General features: G+C 51.4%; 12 protein-coding genes across 12 annotated transcripts; 7 read left to right on the forward strand and 5 right to left on the reverse strand.

The window, feature by feature from the left end:
• Positions 1-215: 215 nt before the first annotated feature.
• M438DRAFT_346751 (glucanase b) lies at positions 216-1755 on the forward strand. The gene has a single exon (XM_029905757.1). It carries the CDS (start codon positions 321-323, stop codon positions 1638-1640), a length of 1320 nt encoding a protein of 439 aa, XP_029759296.1. The 5' UTR covers positions 216-320; the 3' UTR covers positions 1641-1755.
• A 119-nt stretch (positions 1756-1874) lies between these two features.
• On the forward strand, positions 1875-5042 carry M438DRAFT_41795 (uncharacterized protein). Its single transcript, XM_029910088.1, has 5 exons — positions 1875-2039; positions 2112-2177; positions 2236-4324; positions 4378-4642; positions 4696-5042. Exons 1-5 carry the CDS (start codon positions 1980-1982, stop codon positions 4835-4837), a joined length of 2622 nt encoding a protein of 873 aa, XP_029759297.1. The 5' UTR covers positions 1875-1979; the 3' UTR covers positions 4838-5042.
• Positions 5043-5836: 794 nt separating this feature from the next.
• M438DRAFT_398097 (cyanamide hydratase) lies at positions 5837-7021 on the forward strand (the record flags this gene model as incomplete). Its single annotated transcript, XM_029909336.1, has 3 exons — positions 5837-5904; positions 6077-6285; positions 6353-7021. 3 exons carry the CDS (start codon positions 5837-5839, stop codon positions 6841-6843), a joined length of 768 nt encoding a protein of 255 aa, XP_029759298.1. The 3' UTR covers positions 6844-7021.
• A 237-nt stretch (positions 7022-7258) lies between these two features.
• M438DRAFT_276288 (TPT-domain-containing protein) lies at positions 7259-8342 on the reverse strand (the record flags this gene model as incomplete). The annotated part of the gene is made up of 2 exons (XM_029900841.1): positions 7259-7687; positions 7743-8342. The coding sequence occupies 2 exons, from the start codon at positions 8340-8342 to the stop codon at positions 7259-7261; spliced, it is 1029 nt and encodes a 342-aa protein (XP_029759299.1).
• Positions 8343-9689: 1347 nt separating this feature from the next.
• Positions 9690-11359, reverse strand: M438DRAFT_276316 (nucleotide sugar dehydrogenase; the record flags this gene model as incomplete). The annotated part of the gene is made up of 3 exons (XM_029900842.1): positions 9690-9824; positions 9996-11237; positions 11315-11359. 3 exons carry the CDS (start codon positions 11357-11359, stop codon positions 9690-9692), a joined length of 1422 nt encoding a protein of 473 aa, XP_029759300.1.
• Positions 11360-12754: 1395 nt separating this feature from the next.
• Positions 12755-15614, forward strand: M438DRAFT_241598 (uncharacterized protein; the record flags this gene model as incomplete). Its single annotated transcript, XM_029899546.1, has 5 exons — positions 12755-14117; positions 14203-14331; positions 14449-14585; positions 14658-14780; positions 15012-15614. Coding segments are annotated over 5 exons (2355 nt in total), but the record flags the coding sequence as incomplete, so codon positions are not given.
• Positions 15615-15947: 333 nt separating this feature from the next.
• On the forward strand, positions 15948-16466 carry M438DRAFT_276528 (uncharacterized protein; the record flags this gene model as incomplete). The annotated part of the gene is made up of 1 exon (XM_029900861.1): positions 15948-16466. One exon carries the CDS (start codon positions 15948-15950, stop codon positions 16464-16466), a length of 519 nt encoding a protein of 172 aa, XP_029759302.1.
• Positions 16467-17085: 619 nt separating this feature from the next.
• On the reverse strand, positions 17086-18505 carry M438DRAFT_406716 (uncharacterized protein). Its single transcript, XM_029909864.1, has 2 exons — positions 17948-18505; positions 17086-17890 (listed from the first exon to the last, which is right to left on the reverse strand). The coding sequence occupies exons 1-2, from the start codon at positions 18167-18169 to the stop codon at positions 17171-17173; spliced, it is 942 nt and encodes a 313-aa protein (XP_029759303.1). The 5' UTR covers positions 18170-18505; the 3' UTR covers positions 17086-17170.
• Positions 18506-18599: 94 nt separating this feature from the next.
• Positions 18600-21533, reverse strand: M438DRAFT_346758 (AAA-domain-containing protein). Its single transcript, XM_029905758.1, has 2 exons — positions 19545-21533; positions 18600-19298 (listed from the first exon to the last, which is right to left on the reverse strand). The coding sequence occupies exons 1-2, from the start codon at positions 21300-21302 to the stop codon at positions 18717-18719; spliced, it is 2340 nt and encodes a 779-aa protein (XP_029759304.1). The 5' UTR covers positions 21303-21533; the 3' UTR covers positions 18600-18716.
• Positions 21534-21563: 30 nt separating this feature from the next.
• Positions 21564-22454, forward strand: M438DRAFT_346760 (charged multivesicular body protein-like protein 6). Its single transcript, XM_029905759.1, has 3 exons — positions 21564-21652; positions 21706-22069; positions 22121-22454. The coding sequence occupies exons 1-3, from the start codon at positions 21609-21611 to the stop codon at positions 22361-22363; spliced, it is 651 nt and encodes a 216-aa protein (XP_029759305.1). The 5' UTR covers positions 21564-21608; the 3' UTR covers positions 22364-22454.
• A 135-nt stretch (positions 22455-22589) lies between these two features.
• On the forward strand, positions 22590-23768 carry M438DRAFT_346761 (DUF1000-domain-containing protein). Its single transcript, XM_029905760.1, has 3 exons — positions 22590-22877; positions 22937-23585; positions 23646-23768. The coding sequence occupies exons 1-2, from the start codon at positions 22618-22620 to the stop codon at positions 23367-23369; spliced, it is 693 nt and encodes a 230-aa protein (XP_029759306.1). The 5' UTR covers positions 22590-22617; the 3' UTR covers positions 23370-23585; positions 23646-23768.
• M438DRAFT_356516 (ATP dependent RNA helicase) lies at positions 23451-25648 on the reverse strand (the record flags this gene model as incomplete). Its single annotated transcript, XM_029907106.1, has 4 exons — positions 23451-23585; positions 23646-25241; positions 25295-25366; positions 25427-25648. The coding sequence occupies 4 exons, from the start codon at positions 25646-25648 to the stop codon at positions 23451-23453; spliced, it is 2025 nt and encodes a 674-aa protein (XP_029759307.1).
• Positions 25649-25765: the final 117 nt, after the last annotated feature.

Genomic DNA, 25765 nt, shown 5'->3' on the forward strand with positions numbered 1-25765 from the left:
GTACACCAAACTGAATACTGCTAGCACACACACAATGCGTTTTCAGTCGGATCCATGGCGGCTACAACGATTGTTGTAAAGTAAATTAAAAAGTGCTTCTCTGGCTTGAGATTGGCTGCAGAAAGTTGGCATGAAGACGTCACTCCCAAGCACTTGCTGTTGCGGTTTCGTCTCAGCTTTTTTGTGAGTCTGCATTTCATTTTCCACGAGACAATAGACGAAGAAGCTGTACATATTTAAGTACGAGTAGGCTCTTCAATACTCATAAGCATTTTATCTTCATTGGGCTTTTCTTCTCTGACGCGACCGATCACTTCATTATGGTCGCTTCTCTACCTTTCAAGCTTGTCAACAATAGCAACTCGAGCAATGTCTGGGCATATGTAACAGGTATCAACATTGCTGATGGTAGACGTGTACTGTTACAAGCAGATGGCAAGACACCATACTATCCGGAGAACCCACCTGCCATTGGATCACCTCTGGCAAAAGACTGTGCCATCCCACTCGGCAAGCCGGGAAACTCTGTCACTGCCACTGTCCCTCAAATTGCCGGTGGGCGTGTCTGGTTCTCAATTGACAGCAAGCTCAATTTCTTGCTCAACCCTGGGCCAGCTCTCGTCGAGCCTTCTGTGCTCAATCCGAGTGACCCGAATGCAAAGGTCAACTTTGGCTTCTGTGAGTTCACGCTCAATGATGCTCAATTGTACGCCAACATTAGCTACGTCGATTTCGTGTCAAATGTTCCCATTGCTATCACCCTTCAAAACTCAGCTGGCGCAATTCAGCACGTGTCTGGTATGCAAGCAGATGGACTCAACAAGGTGTGCGATGATCTCAAGGCTCAAGCACAGAAGGACGGAAAGCCATGGGACAAACTGATCGTTCAGGAAAATGGACAAAACTTCCGTGTACTCAATCCTTCCCATGGAGATGCTGTTGGAGCAAACTTCGCTGGCTACTACGAACCATACGTCGACCAAGTCTGGCAATACTACAGCTCAGACAACAGGGCATTTACCCTCGATACGCAAGCTGGCCCAGGAAAGCTGCAAGGAAAGGTTGTCAACAACCAGCTAGTCATCGGTGAAGAGGCGTTCCAAAAGCCAAACACGGCGGACATTTTCGGCTGCAACAGTGGTCCTTTTACCACTGGACCTAACGGCACTCGCAATGCGATCATTCCTCGTCTGGCCGCTGGATTCATCCGCACCACATTGGTGACCCAAACTCAACAGCCCTCGGATCCTTCCACTTATTACTTGACCGATCCTACAAACCATTATTGTCGCATCGTACACGAGCGCAATCTCGACAAGAAGGGATATGGATTCGCATACGATGATGTGCAGCCCGAGGGTGGAGCGGATCAGTCTGGCAAGGTGAACGACGGCGCACCTGCTCTGTTCACAATTGCTGTGGGAGGCAACAGAGTCTATGCTGGAGACACAGCTCCTGCCACCACCAGTGAAGCAGTCGAAGAACAGTCGGAACCTGCTCCAGGTGCTGAAGCAGCTGCTGCTCCTCAAGAAAACGGACAGCAACAGCCGATGCAAGAGAGTCGTCCCCCAATCCCACAGAGGAAGAGTAGTGGACTCCGCGGAAAACTAAGTGGCTGGAAGAAGAAGTTCATGCAGTAGGCATGTTGAAAGATGATTCTGTGAGCTGGCAGCTTTCCTTTTGTTTATACCACATTTTTGTACAGATTGCATACTTTTAGTCATTATGAAACATAGCTTTGATGTTATTGATGTCAAGAAGTTACTCGAGTAGAAGTTGAAGCAAGCTTGAGCTGTCTGTCTTGTCGGGCTTGTTGATGGTGTCTTGGCAGGATGGAAACGCGAAGTGAATGTTTGCGAAGACGTCAAGCAATTAATCCACATGTCAATCCTTCGCCAAAACAGCTGTCTCGACGCGCTATTTCATATCAATACCCAGGGCGTCTGATTCTACTCGAACTTTGACTGTGGGCATAAACAATGGCACCCGTGACGAGGAAGACTGCCAGCTCTGGCGCATTCAAGCCCGTCCACCGCAAGGTAACCATCTATCGAAGCTACCAAGTCTGTACTGCTACAAGTATTCAAGCTGACGCGCTTTGTGTTGTACAGACCTCTCAGACCAACACGAACTCCTTTGCCGATATTGCGCGCACCAACGGCTACTCCATTTCCCAGGTGCCTTTTCCTCGTCGCGACTGAGACCTCGATCAAACCACTAACTCGGCCACGGCAGAACGGCGACACAAATCGAAGTGCACTAGTACCTATCAACCAGCTTGCCGATCAAATCAACCCTTTGCGCGACATGGCCGATCGCGTTGGCCGTGAAGTCGACCACTTCGCAGAGACGCTCGACAAGTTCAATGACCGCCTACACGGCCAGGATGCCTACGACGCCGCTATCGACTTGACCCAAGGATACAGAGACTTTGCAAGTGGCATGGTCAAGAAGCTCAAGAAACGTCACGATGCTCAGCGCGTCAATGAGATGAAGAACGACTTTGGCAAGAGAGTCACTCAATCTCCCATACGAAGCTCCAGTGTTACGGCCATTGTAGGCCCTGTGACACACAACGATGGCGACGACGACATGCCCGCACAAACCTCGCTCGATACCCTCAGACAATGGCAGGCTGAACTCGACACCTGGGACTTGTTCCGCATCATGCTCGACCTACGATATTCACCAAAGAAACAGCTCCGTCAACAAGAGAAGGAAGCAAGATTGGCAGAACTAGGAACACAGAACACATACACATCCGACGCCGAGCTTTGGGAACGTTTCACACTGGACAACGATTCGGCGAGAGAGCGACATCTGGTCGTGAAATGGCTTCAAGCCGCTGCCAATCATGGCGAAAGTGACATCGAAGCCATTGCCGATGAGCTGGAGAAGAAGTCTGGGAGAGGCACTGGCATTTGGTTCAACGGCTGGATGGAGACTCGCGAGAGAATCAAGGGCACAAAGAGAATGCGCGTTTATTCGACCGCCTCGCCGGAATCCCTGGACGTAAAGCGCACCCACAGCAACGAGCCTTTGGTATCTTCGCTGGACCCAGACGCCCCCACTCGTCAATACCGTGTTTTGGAAAAGGCTGACGAATACTCGGAAAGGGCCCTCTGGATGACTTGCTGGGAAATGCTAAGACGTGGTCATTCATGGTTCGATATTTGCCAATGGTGCTCTGAACGCAACCAGAGCTGGCGTGCTGTGAGCATGGCTGCTTCTTCCGACTCGGATGCAAACATTGCTCTTCCCGGAGCCTCCGCTGGTTCATTATGGCGTCGCATGTGCTACAGTCTTGTGCAAGGGGGAAGCACAGATGAGTATGAAGCAGCTGTCTACGGTGTACTCAGCGGCGACCTGGACTCGGTCAAGCGGGTTTGTCAGAGCTGGGACGACTGCATTTTTGCCCACTACAACTCGTTGTTGATCGGTCAGCTCGAGGAGTATCTACAGAAAAGCTTCCCGGAGAGATTCTCATCTGGCATTACCAACAGATTCGCTCTATTCGATTCCCTGAGGCACCATGGCGACCAGAAGGATGTTGCTCAAAATCTGATTAGGCGGCTCATGGAGCAATCCTCTACCTCGCAGGAGGCTCAACAGCCCCTTAAGTTGCTTCAAGGCAGCCTCATCGCTGACACGTTCAGCGACTTGTGCAAGAATCTAGCAACCGCCATTTCTGATGCTGCCTGGTACCAAACCACATCAACAACCATTGCCCCTCTGCGTACAGCTGTCTCTCCAGACACCCAGCGGGAAAGCGTCATTTTCAACGACTATGATTCTCTGAGAATCGTCACTCACATGGTTCTGATGCTTCGCGAGTTCCACGAACCTCTTTCAGATACCAAGACCGATCCCCAAGCCCTCGACAACATCATCGCTGCCTATATTCAGCTACTGCGTGCGGCTGGTAAATGGGATCTCACGCCAGTCTACGCGGCCCGAATGTCTCCTGTTCGTGGAACCAAATCGCTTGCGCAGACCATGACCGATGTACAGACACCTCAGGAGAAGATGCACTTTACTAAGCTGATGGCTATGTATGGCATTGATACAGTCGCTGTACTGATTGAACAGACCAAGTACCTCATGGAAGAAGTCTTGCCTATCAAGTCCAACGGGCAGCGCAACCTCAAAATCATTGAGAATTCCAAAGAGGATATCTACCCTGGTCAAAGAGTCAAGTTGGATTTCGTCGAGGATGGTCAAGGCGGCGAAGGCATTGCCGACCATCTTGGTGTCTTCCACCTCATCGAAGGCCAATGGGATATCACATTCCAGACTCTTGCCTATGCTTGTAGAAAGTTGCTGCGTAAGTCTACGATGCCACTACTCATCTCTACGACATGCTAACACTCTTGACAGTAAGCGGATGCTTCCAAGAAGCATCTCACCTTGTTGATCAACTCTCCTTCGACATGCTGTGCGGTGCGAAATCCAGATCCATCCTGGGCACATCCGTGAATGTGATGGACCGCGAGGAGACTTCGTTGCTTCTACAAGATGTGGAGCATGTCGCAAAGCTCCGCGTCCTCCAGAAGCAGTGCAGAGGGTATTACGAGCTTAGCCTGCTTGTGAAAGCTGTGGATGCTCTGAATGTCTGGAGGAGGGTGGAGCATGACTATGCCACGTTAGTATCGATGAATTCTTTGACCATAAACCATATACTGACTGCTGCTTTAGCAAGGTCCCGCGGCCCAGCTCCTTACCTGCAAAGGTCAAGGCAGCCTTTGAGAACACATGTGCTGCTATTGAGCCCGTCTTGAGCGGTATTCTCCTGCACGCCAAAGATGGTACGCAGGATCCACATCTACCTACGATGTAGCTCTGAACTGATGTGAAAGCAGATGATGAAGCCGCCGACCTGATCAAGATCCGCAACTGGTATCTTCCAGAGATCGTACTTGCTTACAACGCAGTGCTCTGCGCCGCTGCACACATGATCAGCCGCGACCACCTGCTGAGAAGCATGGAGTTGGCAAATGACGTCGCCAACGACAAGACTGGCCTGGCAGAGTGCTTCATGGAGTCAGGTCGCATGCGTGAGCTAGTCATTGCGTTCGCTCAATCCAGCGAAACCATGTTGAAACTGAACGAGATGAACCAAAGCAAGCGGGAGAAAAAGAACAAGGCCGGCAAGAACCTGGCAATCTGGGAGATATCAGCTTAAGAAGGGCTTTCAAGTCACTCAACGATAGTCTGCCATCGAGCATCATTCCATAGCATCATGTACATCATATCAAGGACTTCATGAAGCAGTTTATTTCATTGAAGAGAATTCTCTTGACAGGAACCAGACATACGCTATCGCTGCACTCGAGAGGTCTTCTGGGTTTGCTCGAAACTCGTGACCTCTGACCCAATTCAGCTAGCCTGAAAGGTTTTGTCATTGCCTGCAAGAAGTCCTCGTTACGGTCTTCGACCGAAATCTGATGATCCTCGATGGCCCAGAAGTTGCGTTGAACTCTCACAGCCACTCTATCAATGGTGTTCTTAGTTTTATTCTATGTCTAGGTTTCTCACGCAGTTGAATGTAGGGCTGCCTCACGTAATGCGTATCGGAGAACAGGTCGAGTAGATACTCGAACATCAGCAAAGTTGTACAAGTGATGAGCTAGACAAGAAGAATACATTGATTGTCTTTGCAGTCTGGCTAAACGTAAGCGCGTATGGAGAAGAGGAGCCATCATCGACAGCAGTCAGTACTGGGACCGTAGCACAGTCGAGGATTGTCCCTGAGGCACGCTCGTCTGGGCGGCTGAAATCTGAAACATCTGGAACATCTGGCGGGGTGAAAGCTTAACGTGGGGTAGCTTTCGGCATGATGGCATCTGACGAAATCCGCGCCCTGTCAAAGACCATAACAGTTGCACAGAGATTACGAATCGTCTCGTACTGACGAACTTTCCCATCTGACCCTCGAGACCTATAAGAGCAGCAGCCTCAATTACTCAAGCATCCAACACAGCTCCTTCACTCATCCACCTGCAAGCAACAGCCTTCCAAGCCACCGAGCATCAAACGTGAATTCACCGCCTTCAACCACAAATCCATCATGTCAAAGAACCGTCGAGGACAATGGCTGGACTGCAGTCCCAAGAAGCCTTGAGAAGCTCCTCGCCAATCGCAAGAACCCCAAGTCCAAGGCCACACCCCTACAAGTCTCGGATCTGCCACTGCCGTCCAGCCCCATCGTAGACAGCATCATGAAACATGCAAAGGACCACTTGCCCGAGCAAACCTTCAGCCACAGCATGCGCGTCTTCTACTTTGGTATGTTGATGCCTTGATCTCCACGTCACGCAAACCTACATCATCACTGACACATGACATGTTACAGGCCAAGCCATCGCCATGCAGCACTTTCCCGAATGGCGATACAGTCCAGAGACCTACTTGCTAGCTAGCTTGCTGCACGACATTGGCACCACCGAGGACAACATGAAAAACACGCAATTGAGTTTCGAATTCCAAGGTGGAATTCAAGCCCTGAACCTCCTGACCCAGAACGGAGCTCCGCAGTCTGCCGCTGAATCAGTGTGTGAGACCATCATCAGACACCAAGATGTGGGAGAGACCGGAAACATATCCACTCTGACTGCCGTCATCCATTTTGCAACTTTGCTTGACAATGCAGGTGCTAATCCTGAGCTGGTCCACAAGGAGACGATTGAGAATGTTGTCAAGGCTTACCCAAGAGATGGTTGGACTGGATGCTTTGCTGCGACTGTCAGAAAGGAAAGCAAGGTCAAGCCATGGTCACACACGACCAAGATAGAGGGCTTTGCTGAGATGGTGGAGGCCAATGAGACGATGCGTCCATACGACTGAGTTCGATGGGGAGTGATACCTACCTGCGCGCGTGGAGCATCTTACCCGGTATGCTGAGGTTCGCCATAATTGTGGTCACCATGGTTAGCTAGCAGGCTATGGGAACGCATAACGGTGATGAGGTATCAGAGAGAAGAGTATTCTAGTAAAGCTCTCAATAGGAATTCTTACAAGTCTCGTGTGTTTTCATTATTCTCACGTTGATGCATTGTTGGAAAAGTCTGACAAGAATTGAGATTTTGTTCGGTATATTTGTGCCGAAGAGATTGAAAGAAGTGAAGAGTTATATACATTAACTTGAAAAGTAGCTTGGTGGTTCTCAAGCGTGTGGTGAAAAGGTTTTGATGATCCAGAAAGACGCCATTCGTGTATGCAGTGATATTGTTTGATGACAAAGGAAAGAAGGACGAATTAATCATGATCTCGGGGCGGGCTTCTTGACACTCAACTCGACTTTGCTGTACCAGGCAGCGCCGAGAAGAGTGACCAACATGCCAGCACCGTTCTCGGGTCCAACACGGACGTTGAAGAGAACAATACCGAGGAGAATGGTAAGGCATTGCTTGAGATTACCGCAGACGCTCAGGGTCAGGGCACCGGCAAGCTTGTTTGTTTGGAAAGATGTGACGTTGAGCATGAATGCGAGGATACCGTTTCCGAGCAGAGCAAGGACAACGTTCGAGGTGAGGCCACCTTCTGAGGCGAATTGGGAAAAGCGAGTGACCTCTCCAGTGCAGTACGCGTACACGAGGGATTGTGCGGCGGCAAGAGGAGACATGCGAAGTAGCAGTTCGAGGGCGGGCAGCTTCAGGCTGCCAGTCAGGAGGCGGTTGGTTGCGACAGTCTGTGTGAATTGTCAGTGAAAGTGAAAAGATACGTGGATGGATTCAGGTCCTTACCTTGATGGCAGCGAGGAAGACACCGAGGAAAGTAAGAGATGCGCCGACAAGAGAGAAGTAGTAGTCGCCGTATGTGCTGAGTCCAACACCGAGAACGATGGGGATCAGAGCCATGTATGTAGCCTTCGCGTAGGAACGGCCATAGAACCAGCGGTAGATCAAGATGGTTGCGACGGGGCAAGTTGAGCGGGCGATTTGGTGGAAAGGAACAGAGACCATCTCCAGCGATACATTCGAGATGGCAATATTGATGGTGAACAGGACAGAGAATGCCACCAGGACATAGTTGTCCTGCCTTGTGAGGTATGACAGCTTGATCTGGCCGGCAAGTAGAAGAGCATAGCATCCAATGGCCGCGCAGGTGGCGTGCAGTGTGGTCATCAGCCATGGGAAAGCGAACTTGGAGAGCACGGCTTTGTTGTATAGTGTGAGGCCCAGGTTCATGGCGAAGTAGAGTCCGAGACAGATCATCTTGACTCGGGTCGATACGAGGTATTCGGCGCCCTCTTGTGCGCTTTTCGCCTGTGTTTGTTCCTCGACGGCTGACTGCTTCTCGACGTCGTCGTCACCCAGCAGCTTCTGGCGCTGCTCTGCGTGCATGTCGCCATACTCGGACTCGTCCATGGATAGTTGCGGTTGCTTCTCGGATAATGAAGCCATGCCTGTGGTTGTAAAGGGGGGGCCGGCCACGAATGTCAGATGGTAGCAAGGTATGTGCAAAGCCAAAAGGAATGGACGAATGGATTGGAGAGGAAAGAAGAATACGAGGCCGGTAGAGAGGACGATGTAATACAAAACTATCGCTCAAGCCTCCGGCAGCCCACCCTAGCTAATATATCAACAGATAAGCTCCCACGGCGGCCACAGACCTACGTAGTCATGTTGCAGGGAAGGGGCCCGCATGCAGCCGCCCCTCTCTAAATGCGTGCGGTGCCAAGTGTGCGCCTAGCATGTAATCGCGACCGAACATGCTGAGAACAAGGCCTCTCACCCAGCCTAAAGACGACGGTTGACAAGGGGGTAATTAGGATTCATCTCTCGAGTGTGGTCAAATTGCGAAAACAGACGGTTTAGTGCAACGTCCTGCGACCTCAAGGACAGACCGTTTCGACAAATCCTGACCGTTGTGTCCCATCTCAGCTGTCTGTTATTGTCCGTTTGAAAGGAGTTGGCTCACGACACAAGACCATGAACATCACGGTGGCCAAGACGTGAAGGATCTGCGCACGGAAAATGTCTTGACATATCGCCTATCATGGTGGGGTCTGTGGAGATTGCAAGGGTTTCTCGCAAAGCAGTTGACTTTTCGGGAAGCGGAGGAAACAAGCTCCACGATCGGCAAATTCACGTGTCCCAGAATTCTACTCGACTATCAATATATCGGAACGTGATTATCGAGTACCAACCACACACTGGGAGCTGATCGCACATCTACTACTTGAAACAAAGAAATAGTATGCGAGTCCACGTATGCAGTCGGAAGTCCGATCCTCTGGCGCCGAGGCCGGAGAATTGACAGCCCTATTTTCACTGTAGGCTGCATGAACAAGCAGACGCCACGGCTTGTTGGCGCTCATGGCTGGCATCCACCCCGAGAGCTAACGGGTCACCTCAAACCACTCGGGATCCATCAGTCACGGACGCAAATGTCCGACCACACCCGCTTCTCGGTACGCGGCATGAGCATGGATCTCGGGTTCTTGGGCTGCATCACCGTAACCACGTATCGTGTACGATGGTAGACGATAGCAGATGTTGGGAAGTATATCTCAATGACTTCAAGCGCATGGCGCCGATTAGTTGAATATGGTAATTACAAGAACGTATGTATAGACATGAAACCCACCCAACCACATTCCCAGATGCGCCCTCTAGTTTTTGAATCATGCCATGATCATGCCCAAAAGAAGTAATAAATAGAAAAGGAATACCAGAATCCTTGCGAGTTTAGAATGGGTTGCCTCTGCCGATGCACTCGACGCGGAATCCTAGCCGTTGCAACTTGCCGGCGTCAATCACTCTACGGCCGTCAAAAACGAATGCCGGACGTTCCATGATGTCGAAGATCTGTTCCCAGTCGACCTTGGCGTTTTGTGCCTCGGCGTGCTTGACTGCAGTCTTTGGGTTGTAGCGTTCGCGTGCAGACTTGTCGGCGGGAGTCATGTCCATCTCGTTGTCAGAGTTGTGTTCAGAAGCGACCGGGCTGGGCAGCAATTGCTGGGGGTTCTCGCCGGCATTCTTCTTGGCAGGAACGACATCCTTGTTGGAGAACTCGTCCCACTCAGTCAAGACGATGACAGCGTGCGACTCGGAGGCACAGTCGTAAGGGTTTTGTGCAATGGTGACGAACTTCTCGACGTCTGCGAGATGGCATCCATTGATATCGAGCTCCTCCCAGATCTGTGCCTTGGTGACTTGAGGGTCGTAGATGCAAACCTTGGCCTGCTCGGCGATAAGATCCTTGACAACGGAGATAGCGGCACTCTCACGAGTGTCGGCAGTGTTCTTCTTGTAGGAGAAACCGTAGACGGCAATCTTCTTGCCGGTAAGAGTTCCATATAGAGTTGAGATGACACGCTTGGTGAAGCGAGACTTCTGCCATTCGTTGATAGCGACAACAGATTGCCAGTAGGCGGCGACCTCGGGAAGGTGCAAAGTCTCGGCCATGTAGGAAAGGTTGAGCACGTCCTTACGGAAACACGAACCTCCGAAGCCGACCGAAGCCTGGAGCATGCGGGAGCCAATTCTGCTGTCCAAACCTGCGGCGTAGGCAATCTCGCCAACATCGGCACCAGTGGCCTCGCAGATTGCGCTCAGGGCATTGATACTGCTGATACGCTGAGCCAGCAGCGCGTTGGCAGCGAGCTTGGCAAGCTCGGAGGACCAGATGTTTGTCTTCAGGATGTTCTCCTTGGGTACCCAGCTACCGTAAAGGTTAGCGAGGACCTCTGCTGCCTCGAGGCCGCTAGGGGTCTGCATGGAACCGATCAAGATACGGTCGGGCTTCATGAGATCGGCGACGGCGGTACCTTCAGCCAAGAACTCAGGGTTCGACAGAATCTCAAAGTTGACGCCAGGCTTGCCAACAGCCTTCAGAATCTCTCTCATGTTGGCGGCGGTTCTGCAGGGCACGGTACTCTTCTCGACAATGATGGTGTCGCTCTCGGCTTCAGCGGCGATCATACGGGTGGCAGACTCGAAGTAGGCCATGTTGGGGGCCTTTCCAGCGCCAATACCGGCAGTCTTGGTGGGGGTGTTGACACAGATGAAGACGATGTCTGCGCGCTTAATGGTTCCCTTGACGTCGGTTGTGAAGAAGAGGTTCTGAGGGCGGACCTCGGCGTCACGCGCCTCCTTGACGACAGGGAGGAGACCGGGCTCGTAGATGGGGAGGGCGTCGGAGTTCCATGCTGCAATGCGGGTTTCGCTCAGGTCGACAACGCTGACCTCGACGTCGGGGTTCTTGAGAGCGAGTACAGCACCACTGGGGCCGCCCTGCATTTAAAGGAGCATGTCAGCCATGCTCGGTAGATCGCCTCGTGGCAGCTCGTATTCAAGCAAGATTAACTTACGACGAAGCCGGCGCCAATAAAGCAAACGCTTTTTACAGGAGCCATCGTGTAGAGTGTTAACGCTGGAATGGAAAGAATGTGAAAAGACAAGAAGTGAGAGTGATGAAGGAGAGAATGTTTCAAGCACGACGAAAAAGACTAAGTATCCTTGGGCAATATGGGCAGCACTAACAGGAAACCGATAGGGAGATGTCTCCTTGAAGCGAGGGACGCGCCGCCTTGGCCCATGGCTGCAGGGCCGAGGACAGGCTGCAGACGGAGAAACTTGGAACCAGGGGGGCCCGTTTGTGATCGGCCTACTCGCCCTGTACAAGAGAGGCTCCAGTGGGAGACGGTCTGTGTAGCCCCCGCCGCGGGACAAGATTCCTTCTGTACAAAGAGCCGGGTTTTGGAATTGACCAATGCTTGACGCCGGGAAAGGGGACTCTGGGCTTGTCAAGACCAGTTGACCTTCTCAGCTGGCGGGCGAGCGAAACGCTTCAGGGTGAAAGTGCATTCTTTGCCCGTCTGCCATGATGCGACGCCTCGATCAGCGATTTGCGGCACTGTGTGACCGAATGGCATTATCTCATCAGATGAGATTCATATACAGCAAAGCAGAATCATGATATGCTCGTATCCTGCAACCTTGGCGGGAAAGGCTGAATCTTGACCGTGTCGGAAACAAAGTCGCCAACTCATGGCAGTCGCCATAAAGTTTTTTGATGGCGTGCTGAATGACTCGTAAGCCCTTCCAAGCTGGACCCCGGCAAACAACAACATCTTGCCCTTGTCGACAAGCAACTTGGCATGTGCTGGGCATAACGCCACGCGCGTCCGTGGCTCCTTTTATTTCCAGCGTGCAGATGGATCGCAAGACGCCGTCAGCTGTGCGGCCTTGTCAGTGTCGGCGCTGCCAGCTCGACCGCTACTAGTAATCAAGTTAAGTGCAATGTAGCCGTGCGATAAGGGAGCCCCTGCAAGCTTCTTCGACTCGATCTTCTGATTTCTTGACTTTGTTCGGGAAAGCAGTTCCTGTTGCTTCCGCCAGGGGCCCCCGTTCTGTCTTCTGTCGCTTATCCACAATCCGCCGTGATCCCTTGCTTGCATTTACCCATACTCTTCTCGAATCTATGCGCCTGTGAGAGCGCGCGACCTTTTTTTCTCTTCTCGTCGTCACCATGGCTATCCCGGCCCTGTCAAGGTCTGACTTGTCGGTCAATGACTTTGGTCGTTCTATCCTGAAGCCGAGGTGGATCTTTGGTTTTGCTGTCGTCCTCGTAACTCTAATTACGCTGTTTACACACACGACATCCCACTCTGTCAGTGGCCTGGTCTCTTCTATTAGCAGCACAGTACGTGTCATCCTGACCTCAGCCTACTTTCGTCTGCTAACCATGCAACCAGAAACCTGCATCCTCTACATCCTCCACGTCCTCGAAATCGTCAAGCAGCAGCGGCAAGGCTGGTCTCCACTACCTCATCCCGGCGACGAGTAGCAACAGAGACTTCTGCAAGCTGCTCCTCTCTTCCACCATTCTCGACTATCCCACTCCCGTCTTGATCAACTGGGGCGCACATGAAGAAGCCAACCCCTACAAGCAACATCTTGCCAAGGTCGAGACTCTTCTGGCTTATCTCAAGAGGCTGAAGCCCATTAGCAAGGAGGATGACTTGGTCCTCATCTTGGACGGATACGACGTCTGGTTCCAGTTGCGACCAGATGTCTTGCTCAAGCGATACTTCGAGATGAATGCCAACCTCGATCAGAGGACCATCCAAGCGTATGGTCAGGATGCTTTTGACAGGGGCGATCACCGTACCACTGTCATCTTCGGTCCCGATAAGATTTGTTGGCCCATCGACTTCAGCCGCCCGGCCTGCTGGGCCGTACCTCACACCGGCCTTTCTCCGACTGCTTTCGGCCCAGAAGAGAATGATGAGCGCGAGACACACAACGAACCCAGATGGCTGAACTCGGGAACCATCATGGGTCCCATCCAAGACATGATTGACGTCTTCCAGGCTACTCTTGACCTGATTCACTACAACCACACGACCGATTCCGATCAATTCTACTTTGCCAATGTCTTTGGCGACCAAGAATATGCACGCTTGTCTCTGGACGGTGAACTGCTCGAAAACCAGAGCAAGGAGAGATACAGAGAAGAGTTCCATGTCGAAGAAGATCCTCCACGCCAGATTCCCGAATTCGACGTTGGTCAGAGAACCGAGTACCACATTGGCATCGACTACTTCTCGGCCATGTTCCAAACTCTGGCTTTTTACAAACAGTTCCTGGCTTGGATCCGCCCCAGCGACTCTTGGGCTACCAAAGAAGACGAGAACGGCGATGTGACTCAAGAAAGATACGGGTTCAAGGTGGCTGAAGACATATCAAAGTCGCTGACACCATTTGCTGCGTTCGAGGCGTCTCCACCAACATCCATCTCTAACGCATCAGTGGAATACCCAAAGTCGTGGGAGGATGTCAGCCTTTGTGTCAACACTGTCACCGACTTGGCTCCTGTGACTCTGCATTTCACCGGCGAGAAGGCGTTGCGCGAGTTGTGGTGGGACAAGCTATGGTTCTATGAAGATGGCGAGGAGCTCCGCAAGGCCAGCTTGAAGATGCCGGATCGACCCATCAGCGAAGAGCCTATTGCAGGCAAGATGTGGTACAAGATCGAGTCTGAGGACCCAGAGGCAGGAAAAGGAGGAGCGTGGGCTGACAATGGCGGATGGCACTCATGGACCAGTCTTTGCAAGACCTATGAGGACCAGATCTTCCCTCGGAAAACAATCAAGAAGAAGGGACCTCACCGTCACCCTTGAAGGGCTTCTGTCTTGTCATATTGTTTTTCATAAAATTTAATACCACTTTTTCATCCCATTACATAGAATTCGAGGTCGCAGACCTAGTTTAAGCTTTACGTACGAGACGGCCATATTTTTTGCGGACATGGATGGCCCCTCTTCCGATGTCTATCTGAATCCCGCCACTATTGGGGCTGCGGAACGGCCTTCCTATCAAAAAAGTGGCTTTTCAGCTTGGATACAGGCATAGACTTGTAATCATGCATAATCGGGGGAAACGGGGTCTCGCAATTTTAGCGAACATGGCGAGAACCTTTTTTTAAGGGGCTCCCAACCAGTGGGCAGGCTCGTGGACAGGCACCTTGATATTTCATTTTTTGGCACAGACGCAGCGGCTCACACTCGCAGGAGCGTGGGCTGCGTGGCTCGCCCGGGCGCCGTTGCTAGCACTCTACACGATCTACTTAGGGAGTCAGTCTCCCACATGCGCGCGCGCGCTGGAATTCGCGAGTGCTCTTGCTCTTCTGTACATTAAAACTGCCCCCAGGGGCTCTGTGATTTTTCCGTCTTCTCTTTGGGAGTTTCGTTCTTTTTCTCCGCTGTGGCTGGTCTTTTCTTTTGCATCTTGCAGGCCTTCTTCCAACCGAGTGGATCAACATGTCTTCACAAGGTGTCATGAGTAAGCTCAAGCGAAGCCTGTGGCAAGGCAATGGTCCGGATTACGAGCGTGTTGACCTCGAGGATGGATTCGAGAAGGAACACACCAACAAGCGATCTTCACGACATGCCAAACCGGTGATCATAACTCTTGCGTTCTTGCTGACGATCTTTCTATTTCTGACTTCGGTATGTGACTGACTTCGAATCCTTTCCCTTCGGTCACGACAATCTAACAAGATAGGGGCGTAAATCTACCAAACCTGCAGTCTCACTCAAAGAGACATTGCCTCCAGCTTATCTCCGGATGGTCTATCCGGCGAGGCAAGCTGACGCCAACTTCTGCAAAATTATTCTTAGCGGTGCCATCCTAAATTATCCTGAACCCATGTTGATAGGATTCGAGGGCAAGAACAAACACGAGAACACCGACTCCACTCTGGACTTGGCCGAGCGCATTTCACAAAAGACCAGTATTCTTGGCATCGACAAGCATCTCAGGAATATTTCCGCAACCCGTGATGAGGATCTGGTTGTCATTGCTGATGGTTTGAACACTTGGTTTCAATTGCGCCCTCAGACACTGCTTGACCGTTATTTCGAATCAAACAGAAATGCAGATGCACGTATCAGAAAGGAACTCGGAATCATGGCCGATACCTTGAAGATTCACCAGACCATCATCTTCGGTGCTCAGCGGGACTGCTCACCATGGAATGCAGAGGATCCTGCCTGCTCTGTCGTTCCTGAGTCATCTCTTCCCAAGGATATCTACGGACCCTTGACCGATGTTGAAGCTGGCGAGAAGCAAGATCGCTTCACGAAGCACCGCCCACGTTACATCAGCCCTGGCTTTGCAATTGGCCCTCTAGGAGCCATGCGCAAGCTCTACGCCGAAGCTGCGAAGCGCGCTATGGGTGATGAGCACCTTCAAGAGGGTGGCAAGGTGCTTGGACAGATCTTTGCAGAGCAAGAGATGGCCAGAGAATCGCACAAGGCGAAGCCTGGTTCAGCTTTCCAAGGCCTCTCCGCATGGCTATCCTCTTTCTGGGAGAGCCCGAGCGCTGTAGCAGATAGACAGGCACAGCAGCTGAAGGAAACTGACCTCTCACGAGAATTCGGAATTGGTCTTGACTATGCCAGCGGACTTGCATTTGAAGCCGCCCATGCTGACGGAGACATGGAATGGGTCAAGTTTGGCGATTCGGCTTCGGTACACGCAGCCAATGCGAAGCACGGCATCAGTGATAGCCGCATCAGCAACATTGGCCCCGACGTTGGTGCATCTCTGCCTCCCTTCTGGACCTACAGTCACGAGACCCTTCCTTCTCGCTCTACACCCTGGACCAATGTCTCTCTCCTCACCAACGTCTGGACCGGAGTCACCCCAGCCATCATTCAGCACGACATCAACAACTACAAGACCGACTCCCTGCGCGAATCATGGTGGTCCAACATTTGGTACCAGAAGTACGGTCGCAAGATGTTCGACGTGCACGTCCAATCGCCCATTGGTCCTGTTGCCATCTCCGGCTACGATGCTGCATCTCGCCGCCAATGGTGGAGCGCAGAGGACTGGAAGGGCGGTGCCAGAAACGAAACCAGATTCTGGTGGAGATATGAAGATGTCTGTGGAGGAACAGAGCAAGAGGTCTTCAGGGACAAGAAGGGTCCGTGGTACCTGCCATCTAACCATTAGATATCTTTCTTGTGTCTATTTTTCTCTTTTTCTAATGTCAAAACTATTTCCTGATCCTTTCCTCTCCCGCACTTCTTTGTTCGTGCTCTATTAATAGCTTGAATTGTGTGGTGTTCCTGCATGACACAGCTGCTCCAAGTAACACGCTGTTCAACACGTTGATCTTTTGGGTCTGATCGGTTGTCGCAAACCACACGATCAGGGTTGCCCTGTCAGCACACGTCACATATGTGTTTGTGACGACGTAAAGTCTCTTACGCGAGCTTTGAAGTCCATTAACGTTGGTAATAAGCGTACACTGGTATTATGTAGGCTCAGAAGGATTTTGGATACCAATGTAAGATCGCACACAGAGGCAATTCTGCTTGGAGTTTGACTTGCAGACATTGAGCTGTCGATGGATTCCCGGCACCAACGATGCTCTCGTTTATCTGCATCACGCAGGCACTATTCTGAATATCACGTCGTTATGATGACGCATCAATGTGCTCGGTCGAGTCCAGTTTGTTTATTTGAACTTGCTGACGTTCAAACCATTTCACGGCTATGGTGAAAACCACACGGCCAGGGTCACTCATTGACATGGACGATATCATACCTCACAAAATCTATCAGAACCGGGAAGATATCGACACAAGCGTAAGGCGAGCGTTCTCAGGAGTATTCATAATTTGAGATCGAAGCATAGTGTCCGTTAATTAGACCTAACTAGCATTCCAGTCTCGCGTCTTGTACGACGGAGCGATAGATGGACTGTTATACCACTGAGTCGACGCCGTTGATGTCGCATCCAGCTCAAACGGCCGTGTGTTGATCCTCAAAGAATTGTTGGGCATCTCGACTCGGTGCTCAGCAGGCAGCTCTACACGGCATCCTTCAGGCAACTCCAGGATGCGTCCGTCGGGTAATTCGACCCGCAATGTGCCTGGGACTCCAACCATTGCATCCGGGCTTTGGACTGGGGGAGTCGAGGGCGGTAATTCGTCTCTCGGAGAATGTGCTGAAGTAGTCGACTGTAGCTCGATATCTTCAGACACAGCATGGGGCTCAACGAAGCCAGATTTGGAAGCAGAGGGTCCGGTTTCTAGGTCCTCTACGTCGGCATCCTCACACTGTTCCCTCATCATTCTTCGGTATATGTTGACCTCCCATGTGTCAAGCAAAAACAGAATGCCGTGCAAGATGGCGAGTGCAAGATTGAGTCCCCACGGAGCATCCATCAGTGCTGCAATGCCGGAGCCACTGAAGTCAGAATATGACCAGTAGTAAGAATCGCCCGACCTGTTCAAAGCTAGGATCACTAAGAGGAACAAAGCATTGAAGAGGTCTCCAGCCAGTAACCAGCCAGGATTGATTAGACTGTTCCTTCGTTGTCTGAACAATAGCGTGGTTGCAAAGACACTGGTGATAAATGATAATAGTGGCTATCAGAACAGTAAGCAAATTGGTTGAGACCGGATAGTTTGAGGCTATTATCTTACGGCAACGATCAATAGTATTGGATCAATGTCAAGCAATGAAGTGCCCGAAGCAGCTGCATGACTACCGCACAAGACGCCGATGATGATCAAGGCGGCGAGACCGGCGACGACGGACATCCAGCGAAGCACAGATTTCACATACCAGTACGTGCTGTATCCACTCGAAATGTACTGCCATCGTACGGTCGCATGACCTCGGGGCGACGACATCGACGACAGCATCCTGCAACCGAGGGATTGGGTGATGTATCAAGCCTCCGTATTTCCTGTCGCACTGCACTTGGTTTAGGCTGCCACAATCAGAGAGTGGAGAGCGCACTGGGACGAAAAAGGGGAGAGAGGAAGCTCCAAAGCTCCAACAGCAAATCTTGAAGCCATAATTAGACTGCTCCAATTCACAGCACGGGTGCGTCTGTGTGCAGTAGCGGCACGATTTGAGATCAAAACAATCCAGAGTGGAGAGAGATACACGGAACAATTGGCTGGCACCGGCCTAGAAGCCAATATGCGCGTCGATCTTTCATTAAGGAAGGAACGAGGAAAATCCATGGCGAAGGATTCAGCGCCAAGAGCCACCTGTTAATACGGAGTATGCCTCAGTCAGAATGTTCAAAGCCCTCAAATGGAGTATTGTAAGGAACGATACAGCTGTAGACGCGCGATGCTGCAATTGCTATCGAAAAGGTAAGCATTCTATCATTGAAGTGAGAAATCTCAAAGCACTACTGGGGTATACGTAAAATCAACTACTCGAGTACATCATACAGTCCTAGAAGCCACTAGCGAACTTCTTCTTCAGCTTCTCGTACTTCTCGATGCTTCCGACACTCTTATGCACGACACTGATAGCGTACTCGAAGTCAACCAAGGCAACCTTGTTGTCCTTGCGCTTCAGGCAGTGCTGGCCAGCTTGACGCAGCAGTGACTCGAGATCGGCACCAGAGTAACCATTGCACTTCTCGTTGCGAGCAATTTCTTCGATACCTGCGGGCCAGACACCAGCTCTGCCATCCTTGGCTCTGGATTGGATCAGTGCCTTCAGGATCTCCACGCGCTCTTCCGTGCCAGGAAGACCGACGTAGATCTTGGTTTCGAGACGACCAGGGCGCATCATGGCCTCGTCGATGATGTCGGGCCTGTTGGTAGCTGCAATAACGTAGATACCAGCACGGTGAGACAGGCCGTCCAGCTCTGTAAGCAGGGTGTTGACGACACGTGCAGAAGCTTCTGACAGCGAGTCATCACGGCGTGGCACAAGCGCGTCAAGTTCATCGAAGAAGATGACGCAAGGTGCAGAGGAGCGAGCACGGTTGAAGAGCGTACGCACTGCACGCTCTGATTCTCCGACGTACTATATATAACAGTCAGCTGACGAAATCAAATAACGCGTGAATGTGAAGATATCGAATTCCCAGTCGAATACTGCCAATAAATCTCCTGTCGCAAGGCAGAAACTGGCTCGCATCAAAGAGAGGTCCACTGAGAGCAGGCAGATCCAAGAGCAATCGACAGCTCTCACTGGACAAAGCCTTCGCCACGAATAATTTGTGCCTTGCGACAGGATACTTATTGACTCAGGTGTAGGAAGCGGTCTTACCTTGTTGAGCAGCTCCGGTCCCTTGACGCTTATGAAATTGGCCTTAGACTCGGCTGCGACTGCCTTGGCAAGCAATGTCTTACCACAACCAGGAGGACCCCAGAGCAATACACCAGTAGGTGCTGAGATACCGACAGCAGCATACAAATCTGGAGATTTGATAGGCTCTACGATGGCCGTTTGAAGCTCCTCTCTAACACTTGTGAGCGCACCAATATCTTCCCATGTAGTGTCCGGTATCGTCGCGAAACCTTCACGCTTGGAAGAGGGGGTGATGGTAGGTAGTACGGTCAGGAACGCTTCCATGGGAATGATGGTCTTTTCAAAGCCCTCGGGCTCTTCCATCTCGGTATTTCTCGCGCGAATGACCAGGCGGTCCCAGAGTTCATCGACGTTAGGCTCCTGATTATCATCGAGCTCCATGTCTTCGTCAATTGCTTCCACCTGTCTAATCAAGGCGTCTTGGTATCGGTCCATGGCCCAAGTAGCGGCTTTACCCACCAGATCCCTCAGATCGGCACCCACGAAACCAGGCGTCATTTTTGCGAGTCTAGGAAAGTCAACGTCGTCAGAGATAGGTGTATTTCTCGTCTGAGTGCGCAAGATCTTCTCTCTCATAGGCTCGTTAGGCACACCCATGTTGATTTCAGTATCGAAGCGACCACCTCGTCGTAGAGCAGAATCGATAGTATCGGGTCTGTTGGTTGCTGCAAGCACAATCACGGGCTTGCCGTTGTTTTCCTTGTTGTCGAGAGCCAAGCTGTCCATACTGATCAAGAGTTGGGCAACAATACGCTTCTCCATCTGACTCTGCGAGCTTTCACGCTTTGGGGCGATAACGTCGATCTCGTCGATGAAGATGAGGCAGGGAGCGTGTTTGCGAGCCTCGTCAAAGCGATCGCGGATTTGCTTTTCGGACTCTCCTGACATGCCTGAGACGACGGACGGACCGGCAATCTCGATGAATGGAACGCCGAGTTTTGCAGCACTTGCTCTTGCCAGCATGGATTTACCACATCCAGGAGGGCCGTGAAGAAGAATACCACGAGGAAGAGGGACGTTGAGATCGGCATAGCGTTGAGGGCGGAGAAGAGGGAGAGTTAGGAGGTTCATGAGCTGACGCTTGACATCGTTGACACCACCCAAGTCCTCGAGAGCGATGCCAGTGGGTGGAGAGCGGTCGATTTCGTCGTTCTTTTCACGCTTGATACGCTTCTTGACGGGTTCCCCATTTGCTTCCCTTCTTTTGATCTCTGTAGTGGTAGTGCCGTTGGCAGCAGGGGTGCCCGGAGCAGTGACCGGGGCAATCTTCCACGAACCAGTAATGCTCTTATTCATGATGTTTGGTTCCTCTTCTTTGATTGCGAGTCTGTCGGCTTCGGCCTCTTCGTCTTCCTGAGCGTCGTCTTCCAAGGTGTCCAGAATGCGCTCGAGACTGTCTTCGAGGGCTCGCTTCGGCTTGCGTTTCAGACTCGAGTTGGAGCGCTGGATGGCTTGATATAGACTGCGCACGTCTGGTCTGTTTGTGGAATCTTGCAGCAAGTGAGTCACAGCCTGATAGACTTCGTTGTCGAGGCCTTGGCGAAGGCGAGAGGACGGCCGTCCAGGCATGGTTGGCTGGCGAGGATTGGAGCGACTGCGACAGTTTGGGTGGTTGCTCTCGTTGACGGAACTTTTTTCAGGAAGCAGCTCAGATGTGGGGCTGCGGATCGTCGAAGCACCCAAGTGTTTTCGGGGTCTCAGTGGAAATGCTGACATCCGAGTCCAAAACTGTGCATCACTAGAGCTATATTCTACTCGTGCGCTGTCACTTGAGATGGTTTCTTAGGTAATTGTTATGTTTTCTCTTTCATCAATCAGGCAGCATCGCACGCGGCACGCTACGGTAGACCGACCTTGGGCCAGCCAGCCAGATGATTTTCCCATCGAGAAAGAGCCTCTTTGGACCGAAGATTGTCCGAATGACATCAACATTCACATGCCAAACAGAGGCGCTTCGAGGGGCACACGCCTGTTTACTCGGTTGGGAGCAGCCTCCGTCGAAACACGCATCTCTCTCGAACCATGGGGAATTCATCGAGTACGCCCAAGATATCCGCCCAGGATAGGTTAGCCACCATGTCCCTGCCTACGCCCGACTGCTCTTCTGACCCCGCCCAAGGGCTATCCTTGACATGAAGAACCAACGCGATAAGCTACACCAGTACCAGAAGCGCATTACCATCATTACCAACAGAGAGAAAGAGATAGCCAAGGAGTGCTTGCGGAATGGCGACAAGAAACGCGCTCTCCTGGCCTTGAGGAAGAAGAAGTACCAGGAGTCGTTGCTCGCAAAGACAGACCAGCAATTGGCCCAACTCGAGACTCTCACCAGTGACGTCGAATTCGCCCTAGTTCAGAAAGATGTCGTCTTTGGCTTGCAGCAAGGTACAAAGGTTCTGAAAGAGATCCACAAGGAGATGGGAGGTCTCGAACGTGTCGAGCTCATCTTGGGCGAGAACGAAGAGGCACAGGCATACCAGAACGCAAGTCGCTTCTTTCTCATCAGCCGTGCATATGGGCTGACCGCTTGACAGGAGATCAATGACATGCTCGGCACGAGAATGACTAACCAAGAGGAGGACGAGGTCGAAGACGAGCTCGAGGCCCTGGCAGCAGAAGCAAACAAGCAGAGGATGCCGAGTGCAGCAGAAGAGGGTGTTATTGCACCCATGCCGAATGCTCCCACGGACGCGCCCAAAGAGACGACGAAAGAAAGAGCGGCAAGGCGAGCAAGAGAGCGAGAGACGGAGAATGGCGCCGAGCCTATACTTGCATAAGACATGAGGCATGAGACACGCAATGATTGCATAACGGTGGTTTTGTTGGTTTTACATATGTTCAATACCCAATAGTCTGTTTTTTCCTTCATGCATGACTCTCTTGATCTTGTAATCACCTTGTTGGCTATGACGCACGGACGTGCATACCAATGACATGAATGGGCGAGCTCCGACTTTGAAACTTGGAGCCAACTCCAACCGCGAACATGTGAAGCAATCCACCCCCAGTGCATCAAAACAACACAAGCACCATGTCACACTGCCACGACGAACATGAAGGCCACGGCCACGGACACGGCCATTCACACGGCGCCCACGACCACTCAGACGACGTCACACCAGCCCTGCAGAACAGCCTCTACAAACAGATCGACTTCGACGCCATCAACACATTGAACGAAAGCTCCTCAGGCTCCGGAAGCAAAATCTGCAAAAAGACTTGGGACGAGCGACTGAATCCCGAGCCCGAGCTCTGCAGCGATGCCGATGAACAACTATTGATGCACATCCCGTATGCCACACCCGTCGCCAACTCTTTGTGAGACAAACATTGACGATATATCGAACAAGATTCACTGCCCAGATCCGTCTTCATTCAGTCATAATTCGCACATCGCAGACCGACTCCGCGCCGCTCACGCTTAAGCTCTTCATCAACCGCGACGACCTCGATTTCGGAACCGCTTCAGAGGTTCAACCTACACAGACGCTGTCGCTGTCGCAGACCAACGATATCCAAGAAGTCCCTGTCAAACGTGCCCTGTTCAACACTGTCCGCTCACTCGACCTGTTCTTCGAGGATAATTGGGGAAGAGGCGATGAGGACGAGACGCGTATATCATATCTGGGCTTCAAGGGCGAGTGGATGGCTCTCAACCGTGAGCCTATAAACTTCATGTATGAGGCTGCCGCAAATCCGAGCGACCACAAGATGGTCTCTGGAGTTAGAGGTGAGGTGGGCAGTCGTCTGGGAGGTGCTGGAGGAGGTGGAAATGGCATGTAATCACTTGGACCCAGGACAACAGGAGGCAGTTTGAAGAGGGTATAATACACGACGCTAAGTGTTGCTCCGCAATTCAATCTGCTACTTGCGTATCTGGTAATACATCGGCGCATACTCTGTGAGCCAATCTTTTTCAATCTTCGTAATGTCTCTGATGAATGTCTTGTCTCCTGTTTGCATCACTTCGTGGAAGATGACCCAATCTGCCTTGCGGTTCTGTCGAATAGGTTAGCAATGTGGTGGACCAAAGGCGCAATTCATGACTCTGGCACTTACAAACATCAAAGAGCTAGGATGGGCATGGAGTGTCATACTACCATCAACTGTCTGAAACGTTCCGTCCGCCTGCATTCTTGCAGCATGCACAAAGTAACCTGATGTCAAGCATCGTCGAATCTGCTCTGCTTTATCTGGTCCTCCTACCGTCAATACGCTTTTCGAGCTCAAGCTCTCATCCACGTTGACGCCGAATCGTTCCATGTATCGCTTGAGCTGGTTTCTGACGCTGACAGCTTTTGTCATACTCTTGAAGTTGAGATGGTGGTTGCGACACCATGATGCTTCCTTTTTACCTTTTGTGACAAAGGCCTGATACACGTTGAGCATTGTCAGATGATCGCCTTCTGCAACAGCGAATTTCCACCTTGAGGACTCCATTGCTTTCTTCTCGCCATCGTGTGTGAACCACACTGCACCCTGCAAAGTCGTCATAGCAGCGATTGTCAACATCTCACTGAGACAGCCAAAGTCTGGTGCCGAAAGTAGAACCTTTGCCATCATGGGTTCCACAGCCAGCTCTGCCATACGAGTGCCCAGTGGTTTTGTCAGTCTTGCGTAGTCATCCAACGATCCAAGAGAGTATAGCATTTCCAGAGCTCTGACAACAAGTTCGGATGGCGGTGGCGTTAAATAATCGAAGCGGACGATGTTGTCAATACCCAAGCATTTCAGTTGCAAGATGACAGGCGCAAGATTGCTTCTTTGGATCTCGGGTACAGAAGCATCTTCCAGAGAGTTGTATGCAGCCTCCGTGTACAGGCGATAGCATTTTCCAGGTTTTGTACGACCAGCTCGACCAGCTCTCTGAGTCGCTGCGGCTTTGGACACCGCAGTCGCTGTTAGAGTCTCGATGCCAGTTTGAGGGTTGAAAGCTCTTAGCTTGACAAAACCAGAGTCGATGACGAAGACGATTCCAGATATGGTGACTGAAGCTTCTGCGATATTTGTAGCGACGATAACCTTTCTAGTTTCTTCTGCCGCGGGCTCAAAAACATACATTTGCTGTTCGGTCGACAGACCGGCGTACAGCGGTAGCGGCTGAAGCGCCTGTGATCCCTTCGGTAGTGAAGGGATGCGGTCAGCGATCATGGACATGCATGTGTCGATCTCCTCGCGACCAGTAAGGAAGATCAGTATGTCTCCTTCACCCTCTTGTGTGTGGATGTCGAATACAGTCTGTACGGCGCGTTCCACATAGTCCTCAGCAGGAGCGGTCAGATAATGGATGTCAACGGGGAACATGCGGCCTTCAAGGTTGACGATGCGACCAATATCACCACCAGGTTCATCAGTCTTGGCTGCATCCTCTGGGACACTTTCGTCGCGAACGAAAAAGTCCAGGAAATCTTCGGCTTGCAGGGTTGCACTACTGACAACTATTCTCAAGTCTGGTCGGCGTTTCCTGATCTTTTTCAAGACGCCGAGTAGGATGTCCGAGCTGAGGGAACGCTCATGGGCTTCGTCCACCATGATGACAGAATAGCGCGATAGTAGAGGGTCTACAAGAGCCTCTCTTAGTAAGAGACCATCTGTCAGGAACTTGATTTTTGTGGCCGCTGAGGTCACATCCTCAAACCGAATCGAGTATCCAACCTGTAAAGAGTGGTCAGTCTCTAGTCAGCACAAATAAGAGAGACGATTGATACCTCTTGGCCAAGATTGCATCTCATCTCTTCGGCGACTCTTGCGGCCACAGTAGTTGCAGCAACCCTACGGGGCTAATTTTCCTGTGAGTATGTGTCATGGAGGATAATAGCAAAATACATGTACTCACCCACCTGAGTGACAGCAATCATTTTGCCGTTTCCGCACCATCCTGCCTCATGCAAAAACTGAGGAATCTGAGTTGTTTTACCGGATCCAGTCTGGCCAACGACAATGACCACAGGATATGTCTCTACCAGGTAAAGAAGGCTTTTGCGATGACGGGCGATGGGCAGCAAGGAGGAAGGTTTGTGAAGGGCGGGAATGAATTCCCTGGACAGATCAAAGTCGCCCATGATGTCGTGTATTTGATCAGACAATCATGGCTTGTGACGGGAATTATTGATGTTGATGACGGATGGGCAGCGAATGATTCAATGACATCGTAAAATTGTGGGTGATTTGAAACAGGG

Source organism: Aureobasidium pullulans (genome assembly GCF_000721785.1).
Source record: "Aureobasidium pullulans EXF-150 unplaced genomic scaffold scaffold_12, whole genome shotgun sequence".
Classification (NCBI taxonomy): domain Eukaryota; kingdom Fungi; phylum Ascomycota; class Dothideomycetes; order Dothideales; family Saccotheciaceae; genus Aureobasidium; species Aureobasidium pullulans.